The sequence below is a fragment of the Heteronotia binoei genome, chromosome 8 (assembly GCF_032191835.1).
Source record: "Heteronotia binoei isolate CCM8104 ecotype False Entrance Well chromosome 8, APGP_CSIRO_Hbin_v1, whole genome shotgun sequence".
Taxonomy (NCBI): Eukaryota; Metazoa; Chordata; class Lepidosauria; order Squamata; family Gekkonidae; genus Heteronotia; species Heteronotia binoei.
The window spans coordinates 75,659,197-75,687,171 of NC_083230.1; the positions used below are offsets into that span (position 1 = coordinate 75,659,197).

General features: G+C 40.7%; 1 protein-coding gene across 2 annotated transcripts; it reads left to right on the forward strand.

The window, feature by feature from the left end:
- The first annotated feature begins 26 nt into the window (after positions 1–26).
- Positions 27–27,888, forward strand: WDR91 (WD repeat domain 91). 2 transcript variants are annotated; one of them, XM_060245270.1, is made up of 15 exons: positions 27–206; positions 8,931–9,110; positions 9,319–9,525; positions 10,992–11,075; positions 12,304–12,437; positions 13,686–13,863; positions 15,742–15,900; positions 19,120–19,319; positions 19,680–19,830; positions 20,088–20,182; positions 20,845–21,013; positions 22,593–22,701; positions 25,827–25,939; positions 26,252–26,449; positions 27,301–27,888. In XM_060245270.1, the coding sequence occupies exons 1-15, from the start codon at positions 84–86 to the stop codon at positions 27,463–27,465; spliced, it is 2,265 nt and encodes a 754-aa protein (XP_060101253.1). In that variant the 5' UTR covers positions 27–83; the 3' UTR covers positions 27,466–27,888. The 2 variants fall into 2 exon arrangements, with proteins under 2 accessions (XP_060101253.1, XP_060101254.1); XM_060245271.1 differs by having other exon boundaries at positions 12,319–12,437.
- The last annotated feature ends 87 nt before the right edge of the window (positions 27,889–27,975 follow it).

Consider the following 27,975-nt stretch of genomic DNA (forward strand, 5'->3'; position numbering starts at 1 on the left):
AGCGAGGGCGGGGAAAGGGCTTGGGGGCCGGCATCGAAGGGCGGTGCTTGGAGCCCTCGGCTTCCCCGTGACCCGGCGGCGCGATGGCGGCGGCTGTGGAGCGCACAGATGAGCTGGTGCGGGAGTATCTGCTCTTCCGCGGCTTCACTGCCACCTTGAAGCAGCTGGATGTGGAGATCAAGGCGGACAAGGAGAAAGGCTTTCGGGTGAGGGGCCGTGAAGACGCCCTCAGCACAGGGCCGGAGCTGGCTGGCGAGAGCAGGGGAAGGGAAGTGATGCTGAGCGGAGGACATTCCGGCTAGCCTTGGCTGCCCATCTCCCCCGTCTCTTTCTTTCCTGGCTGACTTCAGCCGTCGCAAACACAAGTGTGCCTGGAAACGCTCTCAGCCGGGGAACTGTGGCGCGCTTGCAGCAGCGCGCGGATAAGGAGACTTGGCTGCTGGCTCGATGGGCCTGCCCGAATGAGGCTTCGGTTTCGGCGGGTTGGGAAGGATCTTGATGGCCATCTCGTGGGTGTTAGTTGGGGCCAATGTTCCCTCTAAGCTGAGTTAGCGTGAGCTAGCTCACAGATTTTTAGCCTCCAGCTCACACATTTTTGTCTTAGCTCAGGAAGGAGGGCTCCAGAGCAAACTAATTTATGCAGTAGCTCACAACTTGAATGCCAGTAGCTCACAACTTTAATACCTGTAGCTCACAAAGTAGAATTTTTGCTCACAAGACTCTGCAACTTAGAGGGAACATTGGTTGGGTCCCCCAGATTTAAGCAGGGCCTGCGAGTGCGATCATCTCCTGCCCCCGCCCTGGGCCAGGCTCATCAGCTTTCCAATAGGTGAAGTAATGAAAGGCAGTCTTTGGGCTGAGCGTTTGCCTCCCTGTTGAGTATCTGCCCCAGCCCTTTCAGATTCATTTCACAACAGTGAACTATTTCTGTATCTCTACAGACTTGGTTTGTGAAACGCATCCTGAGGTTGCTGTTTTTTTGACATTGTTCTTTCTAGTAGTTTGGATCCTTCCTGGGACAGAGTGACTGAAATCAGCCATGTAACACAAACATGGTTTGTCAAATCACATATGACTACAGCTTTTGATCACTTGGCACCCCACATGGTTTACAGCATAAAATAAACATAAATTAATACTGTGAGCAAATGGTTAAAACGAAAATCAGTTTAATCAATAACAGAAAAAAAACCTCCCAAGTTGGAGCAGCAAGACCAGTTGCACCCTTTACAGTCCATTGGAAGTTAGTGAGCTTTAGAAGGCTCTAGTTGAACTGTAAGAAACCTAGCTGTGAAAGGAGGCCAAACATACCCCCTTGGGGGAAGGTGATTTTTATTCCTAGAGTGACTGCTTAATAGACCCAGTTTCTAGTGGATGCCCTTCTTGCTTTCAGAAAAGGTGGTACTCTAGTCAGGCCTTGAATGGCAGGTTTAAAAGGAGGCAATCTTTGATTATCCTGTTTGGCAATTTGTAAGTCAAAACTAGCACCTTCAAATGGCCCCCAAAACATGGATGTGCATGCCCCCACTTTTTTGCTGGGCTTGTATGCTTTCCCTTTTCTCAGCTGTAACTTTGAAAATGGGAATGATGATTGCCGTAGGATTGTGAAAATCAATTACATAGCAATGTTGTGTATAAATGCTGATAATTTCTTGCTTATATGTAGTCCATGAAATCATGATTTCCAGCTGTGACTATGAGATGCATACCATAGATATGAATGCTTACGTTGCCTGATTCTGACCTTTGACTATAACCAAAATTGGAGCTGCCAGCTTTTATTGCCAAGTCATCCTCTCATGCCTTTGATGGATCTTCATATTCTCTTTCCTTTCCATGAATATGAAATGCCCGCAGGATATTCTTCTCCCACGGTTTACCTTTGTTGCTTTCATTATAATGTTGTAACTGCCTGCCATGCTTGAATGCTTACCTTTAAGTTAGCACATCGGATGTGCCAGGCAGCTTATAACTTTGTTTAACCAGTTACACTCTGGTTTAATCACCACCCCTTGCTTTTTGTGCATTTTTTCACCTGTATTCTTTTCATTTCACTCTTCTTCTCTCTTCTCCTTCCCCATTCAAGCAGCTCTATGTAAAAAGCCAAGCTCAGTGTTAAACCTTTGAACTGTGGAGAAGACAAAGTGCTGAGCTAGGTGCACTGTGGAAGGCTGACCTAGAACAGCAGTTGAAGAATTAGAATACCAAGGATAGTATTCTTTGTTTTGAAAGCAGAGACAACTTCTGCAAAAACCAGCCTCAGTGAGTCCCTGAAACAGCAAATGGCAAAAGGACAATCAGGACATGACAAACAGGATGTATCAAGTCAAACGTATATCTTTCCAAGCCTTCTTGCCATAGTTGGAAGGAGTATCTCCATGGAACATCTTGATCAAGCGTGCAAGGCTTTTTGGTTCCTTTTTCAACCTGCCATAAAGACATGCCCATTTTGGGTAATAGAAAAGGAGGGTTGTTGACTTCCGGGATCAGAAAATGGCGCGCTGAGCTGCTTTCCTTAACGGGGGCAGGCTGGCACTTCTGTTCGGGGTAGTAAAAGGCAAACTAATGCCTTCTAACTACTTTTCTCAGCTAGAGAATTGTCCAATATATGCACAGATAATTTGAGGAGACTTACCTTGGCTGAAAGGGAATTCCGGAGGGAGCTCCTTTGAGGCTTTGAGGGATCTCCGGAGAGAAGTTGCATATTCATCATCTACAGAAGTTTCCAGAGTCATTTCTTTGACTTAAGCTCAACAGGATCCGAGTCTTCTTTTACAACTTTAAACATCTAATCTACAAAAGACTGGTGTCGATTTGGATAAACTACAAAAAAAAGGTATTGATCGCTATCTTTTCACTCCGAGACTAACTAAAGCTAAACAAAACAACATTTAAAGGTGGGAGTTGGATATAATGAAAGCCTGAAAGGAAGAGAAGAAAAGGGGCTAAATTTGAACTTTGTAAATTTAAAAGACAGTGCTAAAAGGAGAAAGGAATTTATTGTTTTGTCTATCTGCGGTTGAGGAAGTAGCCCCATTGTCAGAGATCTGCAGCACTCACAGTCAACACAGGAAGTACGTCAGACATCGTGAGATCTGTTTACCAGTGAAACGAGACTTGGTGGCAGGAAAAGCAGGAAGTACCAGAGGAAGAAGAAGGAAGTAAGAGAAGTAAACAGCCTACTTTATGATTATAATATCAGAGAGAAACATCGGCGGCCATTGTTGGGAGGACAAAGTTTTAACAATGTTTTTAAAGTGACTGGGACATTAAAAATTGGTGGAATTAATTGAATTGGTAATTTTAAAATAAGGACTATTGGACAGTGGTGAAGAAGATCTGAATTGGATAAAGGGAAAGAAGGAAAATTTTTTAAAGTGAAGCAAAAGTCGTGTCCGCCATTTTGGGGAAAATAAAAACTTTAAGCATTAATATCTGAGCCTGGGAGGCTCAGAGGATGGCGAAATTGGGTTCATTGGAAAGGGCAAGCTTCACTCTATTAAAACTGATGGTCCAAATTTAATTTGGTGAGATAAAAATTTTTGATCTTTTTTACATATCAGACCCGAAGCAAATTCATACTAGGTCTGCTTCAATGGAGAAAATGCAAGCCCAATTAGATGCAATGGAAGCCAGGATAATGAAGGGGTGAAAGAAATGATAACTGCCTCTAAAAAAGAAATAAGAAAGGATATTGAGGACTCAAAAAAAGAATTTAAAAAAGAGATAGGAATCTCAGAAATGAGACTGTAGTAATAACAAAAATAGTACAGAAGGTGGAAGAGAGAGTGAAAACACATGATTCCACCTTATTAAAATTACAAGAAAAGGTGATAATACATGACTTCAAGTTGATGGAGACACAGATTCGTCTGAGAGGTGTACCAGAAGATGAAGAATCTGACTTGAAAGAATATATCATAAAAATAATTGCAGAATTTTTGGAGGAAGATCCTGAAGGGAATAGAAATATGTATGATTATATGTATAGAGTGAATTCACTCTATGCAAAAAAGAACAATCTGCCAAGAGATGTGGTCATAAGATTTATGACAAAAGAAAGGGTGGGAAAACTCATGAACCCAAATTTTGAAAAGACATTGATAGTGGGAGGTAGTAGGATGAGAATTATGAAAGAGTTGCCAAGACAAGTGTTAAATGACAGGAATGCATATAAAAAACTGACAGAAAAATTATGTGACAACAGAATGAGATACAGATGGATAATACCTGAAGGTTTGAGCTTTGACCTCAAGGGAAAAGGATTACAACTACAAACACACAGGAACTGCGTAGATTTTACGGAGAAAATAAAGAATTTGCACCATGATGGATTACAAATTAATACTTTGGAATGTAAACGGACTAAACTCACCACAAAAAAGAAGGGCAACATTTCATTGGATAAAAAACCAAAATTGTTATATAGTTTGTTTACAAGAAGTGCATATTAGACAAAAGAATTATAAATTTTTATGGAATAAGCAGTTGGGACTAGAATTTTATACATTTGCTGAACAGAAGAAGAGAGGAGTAATTTTTTATATTAAAAAATAATTAGACCTGAAATTGGTTTTTAAAGATAAAGATGGAAGGTACATCGCAGTGGAAATTTTATTGAATGCTAAAAAAAGTTGTTGTTGGGACTTTATGCTCCAAATGGTGCAAAGGACATTTTTAAAAAAAAAATATTATGCAACATCTTGATGAAGTGGTTTATGAGTAAAATTTGTTGATGGGGGACTTTAATGGAACAATTCAGAACGCAATGGATAGATCTGGGAAGAAAAAAATTGATAAAAAAGGGAAATTGCCAAAATCTTTTTTTGAACTGGTTAAACAAGAGAGTTTGGAGGATATATGGAGGAAGTTCAATCCTGAAGTACAGGACTACACCTTTTTTTCAGCCAGACATAATTCTTTTTCTAGAATTGACATGTTGTGGGGTACTAAAGATCTGGGACTTATAACAAAGAGATTTACCCAAAATAGGAGTTGGTCATAACCCAATAATGTGGATTACAAAATTGTCTAAAAAAGTCGAGAAGATGGAGAATAAATGAAGATTTACTACAAAATAAAGAAATAGTGACATCTTTAAAAAATGAAACTAAAGCTTATTTCCAAGTTAATGATAGAGAAGATATAGAATTTCAGACGGTATGGGATGCCTATAAGGCAGTAATGAGAGGAATATTAATAACATTGAATAATAAAGATAAGAGAGCAAAAGATAAACAGACCTTGGACATTCAAAATGCAATTAAGAAAAAAGAAGGTGAATTAAGAAAAAGGCCAGGGAAAAAGAAAATTATAAGGGAGATTACAATATTGCAAACACAAATGAGACATTTGTTAAATAAGGAAATGGAATGGAATTTGAAAAAATTACAACAGAAATCTTTTGAGGGAGCAAACAAGCCTGGGAAGTACTTGGTGTCAAGCATTGTCTATTTCTTTATTATTATAGTTACCAAAGTATAGAAATGTTACTAACCATGAATTGAGCCTGTGCACATCAAAGTAGAGAACGCCCCTTTGTTCCTTTCGCTGTTACTAACAAATGTAGGAATGTACTCTTTGAAGATAAAACCTCCTGGGACTAATTCCCAGACAAGCAACCCTGGAACCCAGGATGAGCTGACCACAATAGAGATAAGGAAGTTACAGTGAGAAGTTTCACATGTGAATGTAGAATTGTTTAGCGAATGTAGAATTGTTTATAGAACCTTTGATGTGCCATCTTTAAGTATGCATTTTACTGTTACACTGTATCAGCTCCAATACCTAGCTCGGCTGAGCCACATGGATTATCAATAAACCAAACTTTGTTTCAAAATTCAAGGACTGGTTACTTTGAGATCTAATGTTTGACATTTGGCTTGGCAACTGAAGAAAAAGAGAGAAAGTAAAATTATTAACAAAATTGTGGCTGATGGGATAGAGATGGTGGACCAAGAAGGAATAAAGAGAGAATTTTTTAAGTATTATGCTAATTCATTTAAGGGTGTTAAAGTAAAGAAAGAAAGGATTGAAACGTATTTGCAAAAAATTAACATAGCACCCTTAACTGAATATATGGAAAATTTTTTGAATGATCCAATTAAAAAAATAGAAATTGAAGCAGCAATTAATGTAATGAAATCTGGAAAGGCACCTGGACCAGATGGTTATAGGGCAAAATTTTTTAAAATGCTTAAAGAAGAATTAGTACCGAAAATTCAAAAATTGATGAATGCGATAAGATCAAATGGGAAAATACCCAATACATGGAAAGAAGCTGTAATTTCGTTGATTCCAAAGGAAGATAGAGATGTCACGAATGTAAAGAATTATAGACCAATTTCATTATTAAATAATGATTATAAGATATACACAAGAATCCTGGCAGAACGGCTTAAACAATATTTAATAAATTTTATAAACGAAGATCAGGCGGGTTTTCTTCCCAAAAGGCAAATAAGAGACAATATTAGAACTGTTGTAAATATTGTAGAATATTATGAAAGACATCCAGAGAAAGAAGTTGCATTATTTTTTGTGGATGCAGAGAAACCTTTTGATAATCTGAACTGGGACTTTATGTTTTCAGTAATGGAAAAAATAAAGTTGGGGGAAAACTTTATAAGAATGATAAAGGCAATATATACTGAACAACGTGCGATGTTATGTATAAATGCAGATCTCACAGTTGAAATGAAAATTAGCAAAGGTACAAGACAAGGTTGTCCGCTTTTGCCATTGTTGTTTATGACTCTTGAAATTTTATTGATGCAAATACAAGATGATGAAGAACTAGAAGGAATGAGAATTAAAGGTTTTACCTATAAATATAGAGCATTTGCAGATGATATAATGTTTATAAATGAAAATCCTCCACAAGTTAACTCCTTTGTTGTTAGCTAAAATACAAAATTTTGGAAAATTGGCGGGACTTTATGGAAAAATCAAAACTTTTATGTAAAAATATGCAAGTAAATAAACAAAAAGAATTGCAGAGGCTAATAGGATGTGAGGTTACCTCTAAAGTAAAATATTTGGGTGGGGAAATAACAATGAAGAACATTGATTTGTTTAAAAATAATTATGAAAAGTTATGGCGTAAAATGGATGAAGATATGAAAAAATGGAACAAGCTTAATTTGTCTTTGCTTGGGAGAATAGCTGCAATTAAGATGAACATTTTGCCGAGAATACTGTATTTATTCCAAACTATCCTGATTGTGAAAGACAGCAAACAATTTAATAAATGGCAAAGAAAGATTTCAGAATTTGTATGGGCTGGAAAGAAATCAAGGATTAAAATGAAAGTTTTAACAGACGCTAAAGAAAGAGGAGGATTCCAGTTACCAGATTTAAGACTATATCATGAAGCAGTTTGTTTGGTGTGGATAAAAGATTGGGTGACGTTATTGAATAAAAAACTTAATGTTGGAAGATCATGGAAATAAATTCGGCTGGCACGCTTATATGTACTATGGGAAGAAAAAGATGGATGGTTTTTTCTCTCACCATTACATAATAAGTAATTTGCTAAATATCTGGATGAAGTATAAGAAATATGGCGATGAGAGAAAATCACTATGTATAGTGCCTGCAGAAGTAATTAAAATAACAGCTGAGCTAGGAGAAGGAAAATGGATGTCATACAATCAATTATTAAAAATACAAAGCGGTAAAATAGAGTTGAAAACTGCTGAGGAGCTGAATTATAAGTATTATTGGTTTCAAATGCAACAAATAAAGAGTTTGGTGGAAAGTGATATTAAAACTGAAGGAATAAGCCGAGAACAAACGGAAATAGAAAAAGTTCTGCTTGGAGATAATGAAAAATTAATTTCGAAAATTTATAAGTTACTTTTAAAATGGTCTATGCAAGATGAAGTAGTGAAATCTCAAATGATTAAGTGGGCAATTAATGTAAGTAAAGAAATACAGATGGATACATGGGAATATTTGTGGAAGAACTCTATGAAACTCTCAACATGTCAGAGTATCAAAGAAAACTGTTTTAAGATTATGTATAGATGGTATATGACTCCTAAAAAGTTGGCAAAGATGAATAACAAGATGCCGGACAGGTGTTGGAAATGTAAAAAAATTAAGGTTCTTTCTACCATATGTGGTGGACGTGTGAAAGAGCAAAAATGTATTGGCAGATGATTCAACAAGAGATTTCTAAGATCTTAGGATACGAATTTAACGAAGTTGCAGAGACTTTTCTGTTGGGATTACAAATGGAAAAATTTCCAAAAGAAGATAGGACTTTAATCTGGTACTTGCTCTCAGCTGCTAGCACACGGTATGTGCAGTTGTGGAAACAAGAAAAAATACCAGAGAAATTGGATTGTAAAAGTTATGACATGGAGTGAAATGGACAAGTTAACAAGAACCTTAAGAGACTATGATTTAGAAGTACGGTATTTAAGATGGAGTGGAAGAAGTTCAGAAGATATGTAGAAAAAGAGTGGAAAATAAAAAGACATTGGACAATTTTTGATAATGACTAAGTATAAGAGGGAGGAAGCTATGAATTTTGGTTCTTATTAATTAAGGGTACTTTTAATAATAATGTTTTAAGTATAGTACACTGGCGGGGTCAAGTAATGGGGGGAGGGGTAGGTAGAAAGTAATATATGGGATAGAGGAAAAAAGTAGTTATTAATGATGTAAGAAATTGAATATACTACCATATGTTACTAATAAAAATTGTTTGAAACGAAAAGAAAAGGGGGGTTGCATGTCTGGTCAAAAGGTTTGAGGTTCCATCTCTAGTTTCAGGCAGGAGGTGCTGGGAAGATCTTTTCTTGAGCCTAAAGAGCGGTAAATCAGAACAAATAAATCAGTGGTTTGACTCACAGAAAGGTAGCTTTGTAGAGTGCCATAACCCAAACTAACAGCTTCTTATGGTTCTGTCTTTGTATTTTCAGGTGGATAAGATAGTGGAACAGTTACAACAATATGTTCAGAGCTATGATCTGACTGCTCTTCGGGATTACTGGACTTACCTTGAGAGGCGCCTTTTCAGTCGATTGGAGGATGTGTACCGACCTACAGTGAACAAGCTGAAGATCAGCTTGTACCGCTACTACCTCATCCATACGGTGCAGGTATGTGACAAGCTGGTGAGCTTGTGTTCAGACAGGATGGTTTCATTAAAATCATGTCTTATCAAGTGCTGTCTTATCAAACACTGTATCCACCTGCCTTCTCCAGCTCCTGTTACTATGTTTGGTGGGCTCTTATAACTTTATCAGGGTCTTTGTTGCAGCAAGAATAAACAAAATCTAAGCCCCCTTCTGTTTAACTTATTTTTAGACATCCAGAAATGACAAGACTCAGGAATTCTTTCTGAAGCAGGCCTCAGAACTTCAGAACCAGGCTGAGTGGAAGGAGTGGTTTGTGTTGCCCTTCATTCCGAATCCAGAATCAAACCCTACTTTCAGCACATATTTTTCCCGCCAGTGGGCAGACACCTTCATTGTGTCTTTGCACAACTTCCTCAGTGTCTTATTTCAGTGCATGCATATCCTTTTACATGCTGAAGAATAATCTGGAGTCTGTAGTTCATCTCTCTTTCTCAAGTTGGGGCAGGTAGCAGTTTTGCCTGTGATTGTGTAGGTGGCTATTCTGGGTTAACTTTTCTCCAGGTTGTCAGTTCAGATCTTTCATTTTGCAGTAAATAATTATTCTCAACTAGACTCACATAGAACTGGGCAGGCAAAATTCAGATGTAAAAACTAGCTTTGTTCTATACTGCAGCCTACAGAAACAGCCAGATCATCTGGGCTTCATAACCCACTGCCAAAGATTTGGCTAATTTAATACAAATCAATTCAACCCAATCCTCATCTTTTTTTTTGGGGGGGGGGGTTGGTTTCCTTCTTGGACCCTTGACTTCTTATCTTCAAAATGCCCCTACCTTGCCCTATTAGCTTCCCCTCAACACTGCACAGCTAATCTTTACTTTATATGGGATTTTCCCAGCCTTGAAGCCAAACTGACCTTGCTCCCTGTTCACAGAAACTGCTCTATTGTTTGGTATTCCATAGCACTCGTGAAGAGGCCAGGAGTTCACAGTAGCACAACCAATGGTTGGATATCTTATAAACAGACAAGATTTAGGTGACAGCCATTTTTTAGATAGTTCTTTGTGATACTTAAATGAATATATGAAGCTGCCTTCTACTGAATCAGACCCTTGGTCCATCAAAGTTAGTATTGTCTACTCAGACTGGCAGTGGCTCTCCAGGGTCTCAGGCTGAGGCTTTTCACGCCTATTTGCCTGGACCCTTTTTAGTTAGAGATGCCGGGGATTGAACCTGGGACCTTCTGCTTACCAAGCAGATGCTCTACCACTGAGCCACTGTCCTTCCCCCATTATTTTAAAATATTCAAACCCCATTTTTCTCCCACACTGCAGGCCTGAAAGTGACTTGCAGAACAAAAATCAGAAACCACAGTTTGGAAACAATACCTTTAACAAGCAGCCTCTCTAATAACACAATTTAAAAACATATGCATACAATCTGTTGTATGCAGGTTTGTAAACTACTGAAGCTTTTCTCACTTCTTCAAGGAGTACATTTCACAAAATTGGAGTAGCCACTGAGAACACCACAGCCTCTGCCACTTGGATCCACTAACAAAACATGCAAAAATGATTGGAGGTGCTGCACTATGTGTGGAGATAGTGTCTCAGGTGTGAGATTTTCAGGTTGTGAAAGGCTTTAAAGATTAATACTAGCACCTCAAAATGAAGGTGGGTTGGCAATCACTGTTAAGATTCCAGACTTGGGGATAATACACAGATTTAATTTTAAACAGTACCAAAGACATCTAAAATAATTCTCTTCTAGCATAAGTGTTGGCTGCCACATGCTAAGCCAAACAAGTCTCAGAATACTTCTAGAAACTACTTGGGCTTTGATGAACCTCCAGAGGGAGGGATTTCACTTCAGTCTGAAGTCTTTCATCCTTAACCTTTTTTACCTGTCCCAGTCATCTTGAACTTCGATGAAGAGTGCCAGAGAAGTAATTTCCTGCAAGAAGAAAACGAAACTCTGCGCCAAAAGGTGAGACAGAAGCTTCTGAAGTTTCAGTGTTATTAAACATAATTTCCAACACAGTACTTAGTCTGTTTCCACACAGATTGTTTGCCCTAGACTCAGTGCTGTAGGGAAGCAGATTTTCTCCCCTGATCTTTCCCAAAACTGCATTGCCCCATAGTTTTGGGAAAGCTCACAGCAAAGCCTGGCTGGCCACTGTGTGGACCAGAGAATTAGAAATTTCTTGGTCCTGCCCAAATGGCAGCCGTTTTCCCTACATTGGCCAATTGCCCCCCACTGGGAGCTTTTTTGTTTTGATTGGGAAGTGAACACTATTATATGGACATAACTATAACAACATGTATAACAGGTTCCCTGAACTTCAAGCTTCCATTAAAAACAATAGTCTCTAGTGCCTTTTGTGGTGAAGGTATTGGGGGGGATCTTGTCTGTGCAACAAAAAGGATTAAACACGGCCTTTTGTCTTTAAATGAGAACCTGCTACATGTTATAATAATGTTATATTGATAAAACAATATTCAGTTGCAGATTTTTTAAAAACACTGAAAAATCTAGGAGGAGAGTCTGAGCAGCAGCCTCTTTTTATCTCCTCTCAAATGTCTTCTGGGTTTTGAATACCATTCCTACTCCATTCCTGCCAATACACATTTTACTGGTGTGAACTTATCCTTCACTGGTTCTTTCCATCAAGCCTTAAATCTTAAGTCTTCTGCTTTCTTCAGCTAGTGTAATCCTTAAAACTTTGTCTCCACCACCATTAACAGTGTGGCAGGAAACTAGGTTTTCAGTCAATCACTTCTCATTTTTTAACCTGCATTACTTCTAAGCGGATTGGTCCATGGCTAAGTGTTAGAAATCCTGGCATGCAGGTCTCAAGTTCGGTCCTTAGCATTTCCATTTAAAAAGGAGCAGGTAGTAGGTGATTTTAAAGACCTCTGAGATCCCAGAAAGCTGCTGCCAGTCCAGGTAGACAGTACTGACCTTGATAGATCAGTGAGCCAACTATGTCTAAGGTAGCTTCATGTGTAGGTGGGAGAGGCACCCCTCAGTCAGTGTATCATCAAGAGGTGACTGGCTTCCATAGACTTCTAGGATATCGTTGTAGTGTTGGTGTGTAAAGGTTGAAGAGATAGAGAGGCATCCATGTCAATAGCAGAAGGGCAGGAACATTGCTTAGCATTGGCAAGGTGGGAAACTGAGATGAATTTCTCTGTGCCCCCTTCCCCCTTTTTAGCTGTTTGCCTTGCAGGCGGAATACTACCGAATGAAGAAAGAGGAACCGCAGCAGCAGGAGGAGGAAGAGCTGATCCTTCATCATAAACTGCCTTCGTATGTGACCAACATGGACCGCCTGGGGGATTCGGAGCTGTGAGTCTGTTGGCAGAAGGCTGGGTCAGAGAGTCACATGGCTGGATGACAGAGATGGAACTGAGCCCCATTATTGTAGATGCTCGCCTGGAAAGGCAACTTCAGAGACATGTGTGTTAATTCTGAAAGGCAGATAACTGGGAGTGCTATCTGAATTATTTCCCCCCTCCAGGGTCCTTGTGTAACTCTGCCAGAGATCTAAAAGCTCTTAGCAAACAGCTTCTGTAACAACCTTTATTTTCCTATAGATACTCCATAACTCCTTAAATAAGTGGTGAGGACTTTATGGGTCTCTCTACATGAATTCTTGTTGTACTTGAGTTGCCAGCAGCTCATTGAAGCTTTGGAGCTGCATTGGTACATGTATTTGCTTGAGAGGAACCAGCTGTTTGTGGGGCTGCAAACAGGTGTTTGGCATATGATTCAGGAGCTGTGGTTGCGACATGGTAGTGTCCTTTCCCTGTGCGTATCTAGAAGATCCTGGCCTGATTTTATAGCAAGCTTAATTTTGTTAAGGTCTTCTTAGCTTCAGGTTCCCCAGGTGAGCTGGGTAGGAAGGGGCCCAGAAACCTCAGCTGTTATCAACATAGTACACACTATGCTAAATAATGCATTTTGCAACTGGATTTTTACTGTGTAAGAATAGCAAAAATCCAGTTGTAAAATGCATTATTTAGTGTAGTGTGAATGCACCCAGTGTGATGTTAATAGAAGGACTTTAGGAGCCATGCTCCTTGGTGTGTCTGTTGGTGTCACGCAGAGTGGAGTTATGTGTGTTACTGTATTAAAGCTTGAGTGACATGGAATCATACATGGTGATGATAATATTCCAGTAGTACACTGGTTTAGAGTAACATAAGCAAGGAAAGATAAAGAAAAATCCAGGTCTCTACTCCAAGGATGTTGCAAGAGCAGAGGGAGGGTAGGGGAAAAGAAAAGGGGAGAACACAGAAGTATCAATGTGCACAACTCAAGTTACATATGCTTTTGGCAGGGCAATGACAGGTAAGGATCTGAATTGTTCAGAGATTCATTATACAGAGCTTGGAGGGAAGCTGGTCCACAGGCTGACAATAGTCACCATAGCCTTGACAGTATAGCCTGGAAAGGTCTTGGTTAACCAGGCATTATGTGGTATTATTTTACAAAGTAAAGGTCCTTGACTCTTCTGCTTTGAGCTTACATTCAACGTGGAACCCTTACCTTTGCCTTCTTCATGTCCTCTCCTCTCCCCACACCACCACCCAGTGACATGACCTGCAGCCAGAGAAGCACAGCTCACTCTCTGCAAGCTCGAGGGGGATTCCTGTCTTCCCTCCTGCCTCAGGGCAAGAAGGGTCCCTCTAGAGTGATGCAGACTGCAGGGACATCCTCAGCACAGACTGGTGTGCCGCTGGTGGGCAAGAAAGAGCAATCAAATCACCAGGTGAGGTGGAGCAAGAGCAGCCAGTATGTGGATGTTTTGTGTCTCAGAAACTTCTCTTCCTTTCTCTTCTATTACCATGTATTGAGGTCAAGAGTCTGTCATTATTTCTGCATTGCACTGAGGCCTCCCCCTTTTCTCAGCATTTACATGAAGGGAAAGTTATGTCGTAACTTTCATTAGACCAACCAAACACCTTTTATACACAACAAACCAATTTTAGAATTTAAAAAAAATGGAAAGTATTTTTTTATTATATAACTGGGAATTGGGAATACATTTAAATTAAGACAGAAATAGAGAAAAAGGAAGAATCAGGCAACATATGCCTGTTATAATAAAATATCAGATATGAAAGCAGTTGGGAAAGACAGAATAAATGTGCTTAAATTGAGAAATCAAGAGTATATTTAAATGAAAAATCAAGAGTATATATAAGTAAATTCTAAATGAGTATAAGTCAAGAGTGGCCAAACTTACTTACATAGAATAAATTTTTATTTATTTATTTATTTATTTATTTGGGATTTATATCCCGCCCTTCCCACGAATGGCTCAGGGCGGCTTCCAACAATTAATCAGACTTAAAAGTAAACAATTTCAGATATAAAACAGTTAAATAATTTAAGCGGTTAAAACATTAAAACATTAAATGTCAGATGTTTAAGAGCTGCAAGACATGAATATCAGATGTTTGATAGCCACAAGGAAGGAAGGAATGAAAGAAAATAGATGGATGGAGGGAGAGGTGGAAATAAATCAATTTTAACTTTAAATGCATTCTCTAAGCTACCAGCTGGTTTTACTTGGAGAAATGATTTAAAGAGACAAATGCTTTCTCCAAGCTGGCTGATGGGGCAAGTGGGGGCTTTGAGAACCACACAATATGTGTGAAAGAGCCACATGTGGCTCCTGAGCTGCAGTTTGGCCACCCTATGACTGTATGGCATAGATGTCTGTAGTTTATGTTTAAGACATGATTTGGATATTATAGATGACAGCAGTTGATGATTACAGAGGACCATCTGTGTATTTACACTTGATATATGATTTAGATAACTGTAGTTTGTTTGGTTTTTGTGTTGTAAATTGAGATTTTATATATATATACACACACACACACACTGCAAACTTTTGAGCTCTTTAGAACTCTTCATCAGGCTGGATGGTGCTGGGTACAACAAAAGCATTCATGCTTATTTTTTCTTTCTTTTCTCCCAAGAACTTAGCACCATTTATTCCACAGAACATCCTGTTTTCTGTGTTAAGATTGCAATTGCCTAGTCAGGCCTTGCTACTAAGCCTTAAATTAAATAACTTTTCCTACTCACCTCCAACTTTAGGAAGAGTTCTGTGGAATGCAAGAGCTCACATGCTTGTTTGTGATGTTTTGGTTGTTCCCAATAAGAGGACTCATGTGACTTTTGTTTTAGGAATTAGCCTTTAGACTAACACTGCTATTTGCATATGTCTATAAAAGTAAAGTCATTTAAAAAAAAATCCTGAAGTTCTTGTCATCAACTCATGTTTTGCCGGAGATTACTTGTAGATAATTTTAGGTAGATTCTTGAATAGCCTGACTTGGATGAGACACAGGTAACGGGTGACTTAGTACACTATGTACATGTAAAAAAAAAGGCATTTTACATACAGCAACCCTGGATAACACCTAGCAACTTATGATGGGGGATGGAGGCGCTCCCATTTTCCCCTTCCTCATTGTTGTGAGATTTTCAAGCTGAGGATGAAGTTGTTAAGAGAAAGAAAAAAGCCCATGTGTAATATTTCTTGTGCTTTAGGCAATGTTTTATTGCATACCAGAATTGCTAATTTATTTTGGTAAGGGACCCAAACTTGACCAATCTCCTCCTGGCCTTCCAGGGCAGCAAAGGGAAGGAGGTGACAAGCAGCTGCAAGGAGGCAAAAAGCCCCTTCAGTGGGTTGACGGCAACAGAGTCCAGTTCCCTGCAGCAGCGTCAGAGGCGCTTGCAGGATCACGGAAAGGAACGGAAGGAGCTTTTATCTAAAACAACTAACCAGGTAGGAGCTGGTTTCTAAGAGGGATGGGACTGCAGGATTGTGCACTGTTTTTGTGTTTGATGAAAGACATGCAGATGTTCTGGTGATTCTTAAGGGATGCTAAACGTGAGTGTGAGCAGGGTGCTCTGCTACTTTTCTGTGGGCAAATGTTGGATTTCTAGTTGGCTGAAACCTTGATTTCAAGATTTTTAAGACTAGGTGGCCTCTGCTCTAATTGTAGGTGTACTAAATGAAATGGTCATGAAATGATTGCTTTTTAATTTTTTTTTTAACCTCTTTCTCTAATCTTTCCTAATGTTGTGTTTGGCTTCTTCTATTGTACTTGTCTGACCAGAACTTTCCACTAGGTCTCTGCCTTCTCTTTTCTGAGCAATTGTGTGTCCATTTAGATGGTATGATTGTAGGGTTTATTTATTTATTTTTGCTTAATGGGCTTTGTTGTTAAATCTTATCAATCATTCCATTGCAAAGTCATCAGATTTGGGGATAATTCCAGTGGGGTAGCCATATTAGTTTTTAAGGTTCTGGCTTATTTTTGTTACAACAGGCTAACAGAATTTTATTCCAGCATAAGCTGTTAGGGACCAATGATGTAAAACCTAAGTCTAGTCAAAGAAATACAGAGACAGTTGGATGGTTGCTGAGCACAGCCAGTGAATGAAGTTGTTTCTGCTTCACAAAACCTCATGTTGGAATGCAATGCAGTCAAGTTTTTCAGGTGCCACAAGATTCATTTGCTTTTTCTGCAGCAGCCAAGAAGGGCTACCCTTTTGGGCACTGCACTTAGCCCTGTGGAATGGAAATCATAGTCTGATGGGGAAACTTATGCAGATACAAATAGACAGGGCTTTTTTTGTAGCAGGAACTCCTTTGTGTATTAGGCCACACACCCCTGATGTAGCCAATCTCCCAAAAGTTTACAGGGCTCTTAGTACAGGGCCTACTGAAAGCTCCAGGAGGATTGGCTACATCAGGGGAGTATGGCCTAATATGCTAAGGAGTTCCTGCTATGAAAAAGCCCTGCAAACAGATATCACATTGCTTTTTTTCCTTTTTCGCATATCTCCTATATAAAAGGTTTGTCCAGTGAGGATCCATATGTTGGCATCTAAAAAAATAGACTGTACATAAGAAGATAAGAGAAGCCATGTTGGATCAGGCCAATGGCCCATCCAGTCCAACACTCTGTGTCACACAGTGGCCAAATAAATAAATATTATATTTATATATATATATATATATATACCCAAACACACACACACTGTGGCTAATAGCCACTGATGGACCTCTGCTCCATATTTTTATCTAACCCCCTCTTGAAGCTGGCTGTGCTTGTGGCCGCCCGCCACCACCTCCTGTGGCAGTGAATTCCACATGTTAATCACCCTTTGGGTGAAGAAGTACTTCCTTCTGTCCGTTTTAACCTGACTGCTCAGCAATTTCATTGAATGTATTGTGATCCTTGTAATCCTTGGAAGCTTATATTAGAGTAAAATTTTATTAGGCTTTAAAATGCCACAAGAGCCCTGTTCATGTAAACTTACCTGTTTATCCCCTCTCAGTCATCTAAGTAAGTTACACACTGCTTGCTGGTTCTAGTACTTATCTCTGTGAAACCCACTATGTTTTCATCCATGGTGAAACTCCTTCCCCCCTCCCCCACTCCTACTGTCTTGTTCTTTAACTAGCTGCTGTTTCCCTTAAGGCACCTGTCAGTTTCTTCCATTCATAGGCTTCTTTAATAGACTTTGCTGAGAAACTTTGCTGAAAAAAGAGATGCATCAGCCTTTGTTGCCCTTTGACTTCTGTGTGTGCACTTATTGCTCTGGCAGCAGTTGGCATTTACTGGCATTTCCAGACAGGACAGTTCTTTCTGGGTTTGACAAATGTTCTTCTGCTTGGTACCTTAAGAGCATTTTTGCCATCTTAAATCTAAACACTTTCCTTTTTAATTTAACAAAAATTTCTTTAGGTGTTTGCTGAGTTTGTCATTAAAGGCTTTGATGTCAGTTTCAGCCTAGGGCTTCAGGTGCCAGAACAAAACAAGAGGGCTATTTCTGCCCTGTTTGGGTCTACGTAGAATGCCAAGGTGGTGAATGTTAATAAAACCCATAAATACTCTTAATCTTTATTCTCAGCAGGCTGGGAAGGTTGAAGATAATGTTGAAAAATCTAGAATTTCTCTCATGCAGAACTGGCTCTTTGGCAAAGGGCTGTGACTCAGGGGGTGCACATTCTGCTTTGTGCACAGAATGTCCTGAGTTCAATCCTGGGCAGATGCTCAGATAACAGGTTTTGGACAGAGTTGGTCTTTGCAGGAGAGCCACTATCCATCAGAGTAGACAATGCTGCTATGTGCACCAACAGTCCAACTCAATATGAGATCGCTTAATATATTCTATCAGCCATGCTTGGAGAGACCCCATGTTAGTGCCAGTGGCCCCAAATGGTGTAGAGGGTATGGTGTTGCAGTGAGAATAGCCATCTTGTCTTTGGTGTTGCTTTTCACAAACATCATATCAATAGCATGAAGTGCCCCCACCCCACAAGAGAGGGTTCATCTCCTCTTGAGGAGGGGGAATATGACTCGGTGGGGCATTTGCTCTGTATGCAGAAGGTTCCAGGTTCAATCTCCAGCTTCTCCAGTTGGATCAGGTAGTGGGTGATGTGAAAGACCTTCACAAAATGCCCTGGAGAGCTACTGCTGGTCTGAGTAGATGATACTGATTTTGATGGATGAAAAGGTCTAATTCAGTATAAGGCAGGTTTATTTGTGTTCACTATTCAAATAAAGCAATGCAACCTTTATCTCTTATTCAATGTTTCCCAGCCTTTCTTCACATGCCAGTCAATGGCAAAAGTATGTTCAAGTGCAGGCCTTTAATGCTACACTTGGACATACTCTGTCATTTTCTAATCCTGGTTAGGTGTGAAATTATGTCTTTGCAGTGGTTTACAGCTGTCTTCTGATACTGGGTGTTAATATGCTCTCTTTGCTTTTCACATGAGGTGCTCTTCTCCCAAAAGCAAGTGCAAATGGTGCTACAGACCAACTGAGCTCTTCCCCATTGCTGCTTATTACCCTCAGTGTGCCTGGTGGCATTTTAGCTGCTGATGTGGTGCAATAAAACTCTGGCTCTGTAGCACACTGAGATGTGAATAGCTTGACTGATTCTCCTGACTTGCTGTACTATACACAGGGTCCTTCTCTTGGTTTAGGCACAGTCCACTGAACGGAAGCTGGAGGTTCTTTCCACTGAAACAGAGATGCCTCTTGAGCCACACACAGAGCAAACAGAAACCCTAACAAAAACTTTTGGGTCTGACTTGGATACTGGAGGGATCAGGCAGGAGCAGCCATTCATTGTCTTGAGCCAGGAAGAATATGGAGAGCACCATTCATCCATCATGCATTGCCGGTAAGCAATGCATTCCTTTGGGGAAGGAGTGTGTGCATGTTTGCGGGGGACAAGTTAGAGCGAGCCACTGTGGTTTGGTGAAGACTGGAGTTCTGGGCTGATGTGTGGGTTTAACCCAAGGATGGCCTTAGGTGAGGCCCAGTCTCTCAGCTCTGGTTTCCAGCCTTGACTGAGTTCACAGCCTGTTTTTGCAAAGGGTTCTGCATATTAAAAAAAAAAGTAATAATTTCCAATAGAGAATATCTGGGACTTGCATAGAAGATACACATAGATTGAATGACTGGCTTGGGCACATTTTGGAAGAGGTAGCTATCACAAATGTTTACAAGGGGCAACTGCATCATTTACTTCTCCATTTAGTGTTGACTGTTCTGGGCGAAGAGTGGCCAGTTTGGATGTGGATGGGGTCATCAAGGTGTGGTCTTTCAATCCCATTATGCAGACCAAAGCTTCTTCAATTTCCAAATCTCCCCTGCTTTCCTTGGAGTGGGCTACCAAACGGGACAGGCTGGTGAGTAGCTGGAATTGTTGTAATGGAAATGGCTATTGAAGTAACTACAATCTCCATATCTTTGAGTCTCTGAAACTAATTTTTGTCTTGGATGTCCCAGGGCTTTGTGGTGGGCCTAAGCTATATCTCATGGTCTTTCTAATAGCTTTTGAATGAGTAATATTTCCCTTCCTGTGACTTGTCAGGGCAGTTGATGCCATTTCTGTGTATCTAGTAGATTTCAGATACCTTGTTCTGAGAGATGGTTTTGTTTGCAGTTGTTGCTGGGTAGTGGAGTCGGGACGGTCCGTCTCTATGATACAGAGGCCAAGAAGAATCTTTGTGAAATCAGTATTGATGAAGACATGCCCAGGTAACCTTCTGAGCCAAGACCCACTCCCTTCACCTTTGGCACTTGTAAAATGAATTGCTTGGTATTGTAATTCACTTGCATGTCTGCTCTTTGTAATACTGCCTGGCTGCTGTTTCAGAGGTTCCATCTGCCTGTCTTTTTTTTTAGATTTGCTTTGTTCTCCTAGTAATGCCTCCTAGGCTCTTTGGAAGCATCTCGTTGTCCAGTAAGATGGAGGATAGACAGGATTAGCTCTCTGCCTATTGGCAAGAGACATTTTAGGGGAAGAGCTAATGGGCTCTGGGGGAGAGCTTTAGCATATGGAAACCCATGTTTCTGTTGCTTCTGCTTGAGAGACTGTGAACATTGCAAGAGGCCACAATCTTTAATATGCATCTAATTTGCGTGTGATTAGTCCCCAGCCAACCTTTGCCTTCCCTCAGTTTAGATTTTGTCATTGGCTGTTGGTAGTTTATGCATGTTCCACTTAAGAGAAGCTGAGAGATGCCCTGAGACCCGGGTAGTTCATGGCTTCTATATAGCATGGGGCTTCTTATAGCCTGAATGGGGGAACTTTTTGTGGGCCAACTGGAGCTTTGGCTGAAGCTGAAAATGGCTGCTTTTCCTTCTGGCTCTGTAGTTGTCTTGTACAGTGTGTGTTCACATGGTGTTTTGCATTTCAGAATCCTCTCCCTTGCCTGCAGCCCTAGCGGTGCCTCCTTTGTCTGCTCTGCTGCAGCATCGGGGCTGGTCAGCCATCTGGACCTGGTAGCTCCAGATTCTGGAGGAAAAGGCACAAACCAAGTGCCTGGGAAGCTGCTTTTGTGGGACACAAAAACCATGAAGCAGCAGGTATTTAATATTTTTTCTTCAAGCCTAATTTCTAGGAAAAAGTCGAGGGCATCTTTCCCTCAGTTTGTAGCTCATTAAGACATTAACAGTTATCAACACCAATGAACACACTGTATTTAGCCAGTCTCCAGTTTATTTTGGATGGATTCTTTCAAATACTATCTTTGAGTCTCCCCACCTTCCCCTTGAGATCAAATTTTGTTCCTTGAATGGCTGAATGGGGCTGGGCTTCCATTGCTTTACTCTGGAGTTTTGCCAGTGATCAGCAGAGAGGAAAATACCCACTGTGGGCATGTGAACATGGCTTAAAATCTTGGGCTTAGGTGTGTGGCTTTCATCTGGAAAGAGCTCAGGAGCATTCTGAAAAAAATCTCTCCATCTCCAGAGTAAAGTAATAGAGACCAGCCCCTGTCTCTTTCCCACTGAACAATAATCATAATAAGAATAATTTGTTGTGTTCAGTGCTGTAGAAGTGCTAAGTAATAACAGTAATCATTACAAAAGCCATGCAAAGTAAACCAGTATTGCCCCTATAGTGCCAGTGAATGAAAGTCCTAAGCAGCTTGTCTTGGCCCACCTAGTGAGTTTGGGGCTTCAGTGATATTTGAATTGGCAACTCTGTGCATTCCAGCTCTGTCTCCTAGTCACTGTGCTAGACCAATAACCTGCCATTTACTACAATATTTCTCCCCTCATTAGCTCCTCATGTCTTGCCTTCAGATGGGCCCATTCCTCCTCCACTGTGGCCTGCTATTCTCCCTGGTGTTCCCTTGCCGTAGCAGAGCTGTTTGGCCTTGAGAAAAATGTCCTGTTTCTTTAATAGAAGCTTAATAGGACACTTCGTACCTCCGTGCCATGAAAAACTTCAGCTGCCTGGTTCTACACTTTAGCACAGCATTAAAGGGTCAAAAAACTTTTCTGCAGGCCAGTTGGCAACCTTAGGTATAGTGTCCACCCATACATAGTGACTTGGCCCGAATCTCAGACCTAGTTTCATCTTGGTCATCTCTTGTGTTGGGGATCCGCCTGCATTTCATGCACCTTGTAAGTGCCAGGATCAGCAATCAAAAAGTAGTTCAGCTTTGCTCAGTGGAGGAAAACTAAAATGGCAGAAAAACAGAATGGAGCCCTTCTTCCTCTGCTTCATAGTGGTGGAAGTGGTGAACAAGGACAGCCATAAGCATATGGGTGAAGAAGTGCCCAGGCCAGTGTGTGGATTTGTTTTTACAGGTCCTTATCTACACAGAAGACATTCTGTTCACCCATGAGTCTAAGAACAGATAGCATTTCTCTCTAACAGAGGTGGGGCAATGTAAAAGTCTTGGGGAAAGTCATTCTCATCCTTTAGTAGTGAGAAGAAGTCACACTGTGCAGGGACAGATTGGCTGCCTTGGCCAGAACGTCCTGGATTCCCTTTGGGCCTGGAGCTGATCAGGGAAACAGGAAGCCAGATGGTTACTGGAGTAACCTGACCCTGCAGAGTTCACTGCTCCTCTGGGAATCTGCCAGACAAACGAAGTTCAGGGAAAAGGACACATAATTAAGTTGTCCTAATGTTTTGTTTTTGTTCCCATTCCAGCTTCAGTTTTCACTTGAACCTGAGCCAATTGCTATAAATTGCACAGCCTTCAATCACAATGGAAATCTGCTGGTCACTGGAGCAGCTGATGGCATTATTCGTCTCTTTGGTAAATTGGGAACCTGGACTACAGCTTGGTTGTCTTTGGCACAAATGCTTAGCCTACATTCTCATATCCTGAGCTCTCAACCTGTGGGGCGAGTCCCCTCATTGTGAAATGCGGGGAGCACAAGATATCCATAGGGCTGGCACCAGTGCTGGCACTCTGGGAACAAACAGCAATTTATTATTTATTCATTAACACATTTATACCTCACTTCTCTTCATGTTTCAAGACAGCATACAACAATATTTTATACAAATATTCCCATTGAGAATCAGAATAGAATTGGGACTCTTCTAGGAGGTTGCTTGGGTGTGTTTTCTCCCACCCCTCCCTCCAGCCTCTTATGTATGGGACTAGGCCTGGGGAAGAAACCTGGAAACATTTTGAGGGGAGGTTTTTTTCCATTCTCCACACCCCCCCCCCAAGACCTCTCCCCCTGTACTAAATTCTGAGGAGTAATGAAAGAAAGCTCTTATGAGATATTTTCTCTTTTCAAATGAGTGAAATGTTTCTAAAGGCAAGGTATGCCTGCTGTACACATAGAGCTCTTAAATCCAAGATGCATTTCTGCACCTAGAAAGATCGATTGAACTAGTCAGCCGTGTTGGTCTGAAGTAGTAGAACAGAATAGGAGTTGATTGCACCTTTAAGACCAACTTCGTTTTATTCAGAACGTAAGCTTTCGTGTGCTCTTAAGCACACTTCATCAGACGAGGAATCTGGCACAGTGAGCAGAGCCATACATAGCTGGTAGGCAGTGGTCCTGAATGCGAAGTGGTACAGATTCAAGAACCAATGACAGAATAGTAAAATTAACAAGTTGAGCAAACCTTTGATCTGAGTAGCATGAGCATGCGAAAGCAACAAAACAGTAGTATGTCAAAATGTGAGAATGTCTGTCAGTGACTCTATTGCTATAAACATGGGCCAAAAGGAAGGAATTTCTATCTGTTTTCCTATCCAACTAACCCACCTTTAAGCATGCAACATACATGTAGTTTGTCATTAGGAGAAAAATACATTAAAATATAGTGGGAGATGGGTTCAATATATGTAATGGGATAAGCAACCAAAGTCCCTGTTTGAGTGTGTCAATACAACTAAAAGAGAAATACACTGGATAGTGATGTTCTTGTCCACCTAATTTACTTTTTAACATGTAAACATCATTCTAGTTTGCCACAGAAAAAAAAATACAATAAAATATAGTGAAAATGGGTAAAGTATATGTAATGAGATAAACAGCCAATATCCCTATTTTGAGTATGTCAATACAAAAAATTATTCTGATACGCAATTCTAAAAGAGAAATACATTGGAATACTGTGGATGTATAACTACTTAGTGAGAGTGGGTTTAGCATCTGTAATGAGATAAAAAAATGTTTTTTTTATCTCATTACAGATGCTAAACCCACTCTCACTGGGTTTATTCAGAAGCTTACGTTCTGAATAAAACTAAATTGGTCTTAAAGGTGCAATCGACTCTTATTTTGTTCTGCACCTAGAAAGGTACCTAATCTTCTAGAGGAGAGCATGCAGGACTTCTCAGCAGTTTGCATGTCTTCTGTTGTCCTCAAACTGAGTTGACCTTTTCACCTCTCGAACTACTGTGACAGATATATCCGCAGACTGGGTAAAAAGTAGGTTTCTGCCCTACTTTACAGGCAGGAGAGAACAGATCAGAATGAGATGGGGCAGAAACTGCATCAGAGCCCCAGAAAAACTTAAAGTTTCATTGACAACTGAGTTGTCTCTAATTAGACAGCAAAAATGAAGGTACACATGCAAATAGCATAGGGTGCATCAGCTTGTAGTTTTGTTTTCACTATTGGGTGTACTTGAATTTTGCTAAGGCATGTATAACTTTGAAATTCCATAAATGTTTCAAATATTGCAGTAACTTGTACATGATGCATTTTATGTTGTTAGAGTACTATGTTAGTTTAGGTCTGATAGGACAGTAAGAATTGCATATATTTCTATTTCCCCCACGTTTCGGGGGGGGGCGGGCAGGGTTCCCAAACAGAAAAGGACAGGAGATTCTGAGGAGAAGATTACTGCTTGGCACTCACTGCTTCAGTGCATGCCTTAAGGAGTCTGGCAGGCCTCATTGCCTTCCTCTCAGCCATGCACAGTCATTGCCTTGGCATTGCAGCTTCTTGGCATGCCAGTCTTCCAGAGAAGTGGGAAGGGGCATTATTATCTGGCTTTTTCATGTTGTGTGACTGAGCAGGTCAGTGAATGGGCTTGGAGCTAAGCAGGAGAGTGGGAGGAGCAGGCAGGGATTCCATTCTTGTTCCTAAAGACTCCTTGATGCCCCCTTCACCCCAGGTTGCAAACCTTCCTGTGCAGCTGCAAACAACGTGTGAAAGTTTCTATGTGCTCAGTTGCTAAAGATATCATTGGCACTTGAAGAATAGTTAAAGTGTAAAACAGGATCTCCTGAGATTATCTCTGCAGACGGGGTAGTGACTTTCTGGAATTAGAACAAGAGTTAACAAATGAATAGTTCCCTTAAACTATGCTTCCTAATCACTTGAGGAGCCTTGTATGGAGTCTGTATATATATTGCCTTACATCTTCAGAGGGTAGCTGTGTTGGTCTGCAGTAGAACGGTTTGATTTGAGTTCAGGAGTACTTTAGAGACTGACAAGAGTTTCAGGTTGTAAACTTTTGAGAGTCAGAGCTGCCTTTGTGAGATGAAGGGAACTTTGTGTATATACATCTACCTCAACTCTTTCCTTGGGTCTGATATATAGGAATGGTTTCTCTTAGGAAGGCTGTGTTGTATCTGTCCACAGTTGCTCTGCACTAGTGTGAGATTTGGTGGCAGGTGCAGCCTGGTAAAACTAGCTCTCCTTTGAAAAATAGTAATTTCCTGACCATGGGGTAGGTTCTGAAAAGTGCAGTCAATGCCAGCTGAAATCTCTGCATCTCAAGGAAGTGACCTTGAATTACAGGAAGATAGCTAAGAAATTCTTTTAAAAGTGATGAATGGTTTTCAGTGCTTGACACAGTTTCCGGTATGTTCCCTATTGCTAGTAGAAGCAGGACAAATTTATGTTTCTTCTGTGCTTTCTATTGCAGTCTCAGTACTCAAAATGAATAAATTTGTCTTTTTTCCAGATATGCAGCAACATGAATGTGCTATGAGTTGGAAGGCCCATGATGGAGAGGTTTATTCTGTTGAATTCAGCTATGATGAGAATGCTGTTTACAGCATTGGAGAAGATGGGAAGGTATGCTCTGTGAGAGAGGAGCCAGTCCCTGGGAACTGGGTATTGCAGTACTGATGTCATGCAGAAGTGACTTAGTGGAATGCTGTGACCTCATAAGCTCTAATAGGAAAGTGGTCGGGTAGGCCCCAAAGAAAGGAGCTAACGGCCTTAATGAAGGGGGGAAATAGCCACTAGATTCATTTCTGACATTTTGTGAGTTGTTGTTCTTGCTTCTGTAGCTATCAGTGTCCCTATAGAACAGAATAAATGCCGAGTGTATTGTTTTTGCATCTGACCAGAATCTTTCCATTCCCCCCCCCCAACTGTACCCAGTTTATCCAATGGAATATTCACAAAAGTGGCTCCAAAGTCTCTGAATACGGCCTCCCCAGAGATGCCACCGGCCCTTTTGTATTGTCTGGCTACAGTGGCTACAAGCAAGTTCAGGTCCCACATGGGAGGCTCTTTGCATTTGACTCTGAGGGAAACTACATGCTGACCTGTTCTTCTTCTGGGGGAGTCATCTACAAGGTAACAGAGGCTGGAGGAGTGATCCCAGAAGTAGCAGATGCAAACTGAGCACTTTTGATGAAAGGCTGATGTTAAAGTGCACTAGTATTGGCTGTGTTCCCTACAAGCATGTGCCAAATCTTGGCTTCCTCTGCTTCAACAGTGCTGGATTTTTCCATTTTTTGCATACTGTATGTTATTTGGAAGCCTCATGATGATATTAATGTCTTTTTTCAAGTGTGGTGGATACTAGTTTTGAGAGCAGTGCATCTTAGTGGGTGCAGAGCCAGACATGGATATCTATTCAAATCCCAATTCAGCCCATGAATTTGCCAATTTACAGACTTCTGTTTCCAGGTCTCAAAATACATAACCATGAATAATGATGACATGTGTTGCAGAGTTATTGTGGGGCAGCATGAAAGAGATTGTAAAAGACTGCACACTTAAAAAAAAAAGTAATAGAACACCTAGCTGGATATCTGATACATTCTTGAGGTGAAATTAGAGTGCTGCCCCAAATCACTCAAAGGAGGGCTTTGGCTCTGAAAAAGAGCATCTGCTTTGTGTGCGGAATATTCAATCCCAGGCATTTCCAGTTAAAAGGATCAGGTGTGTGTGGTGGTAGTGGTGGGGTACAGTACTGCCATCTGGGGCCCCAGAGAGCCACTGCCAGTTAGACTGTGTGTGTATGTGTACACACACACATACATATATAAATATATATAAATACACACATATATATAAATACTGACCTAGATAAGTATATCATAGCTTCTAGTCAAAATAAGGCTAGATTGTGCTCTATTTCTGAATGGATGGGCAGTTTCTGCAGGAGGGAAAAAGAGTTTGTATTTTCTTCTGTTTTGCAGCTGAGTAGCAACGAGAAGGTGCTGGAGAGCTGCCTCTCCCTGGGAGGACACAGAGCCCCAGTGGTCACGGTGGACTGGTGCACAGCTATGGATTGTGGGACCTGCCTCACTGCCTCCATGGATGGGAAGATCAAACTTACCACTTTACTGGCACAGAAGTCTTGAACAGAACTGTGGTGATGGGAAAACTTTTTAAAAGATCAGTATTAACCATTGAGACACAAGCTACACTGGGGAGGAGAGAACTATGACCACTTCTCATAATGTTACATTCTCCTTTAGGTTAGCAACGTCTTACCAGTTGATGCCAAACCACTGCCAGTTAGAACACTTTCAAGTTGCAGCAGCTGCCCTAAACTAATTATGCTCTTAGCAGATATGCACTGATGTCCAAGTCTCTTCCAGGAAGGACCTGCCTCTTCTCTTCCTGGGCTTCTCAATAGCGCACAGCCATAAATCTCCAGGATTGTGCCAGGGTGGGGTACAGACTTACAAAGTTTCCAGCTGAGAAGAAGTAGCTGTGCTAAACCTTACAGTATTCTATGTTTGCTTCTGCATTTCTTATTAAAAGAACATGGTCAAATTGCATTTGTGCTTTGTGTGCATGTGTTGTTTCTATAGCTTTAGGAAACAGTTTGTCTGTGGGCTCTGATGAATAGCCCATTGTTTCACTTC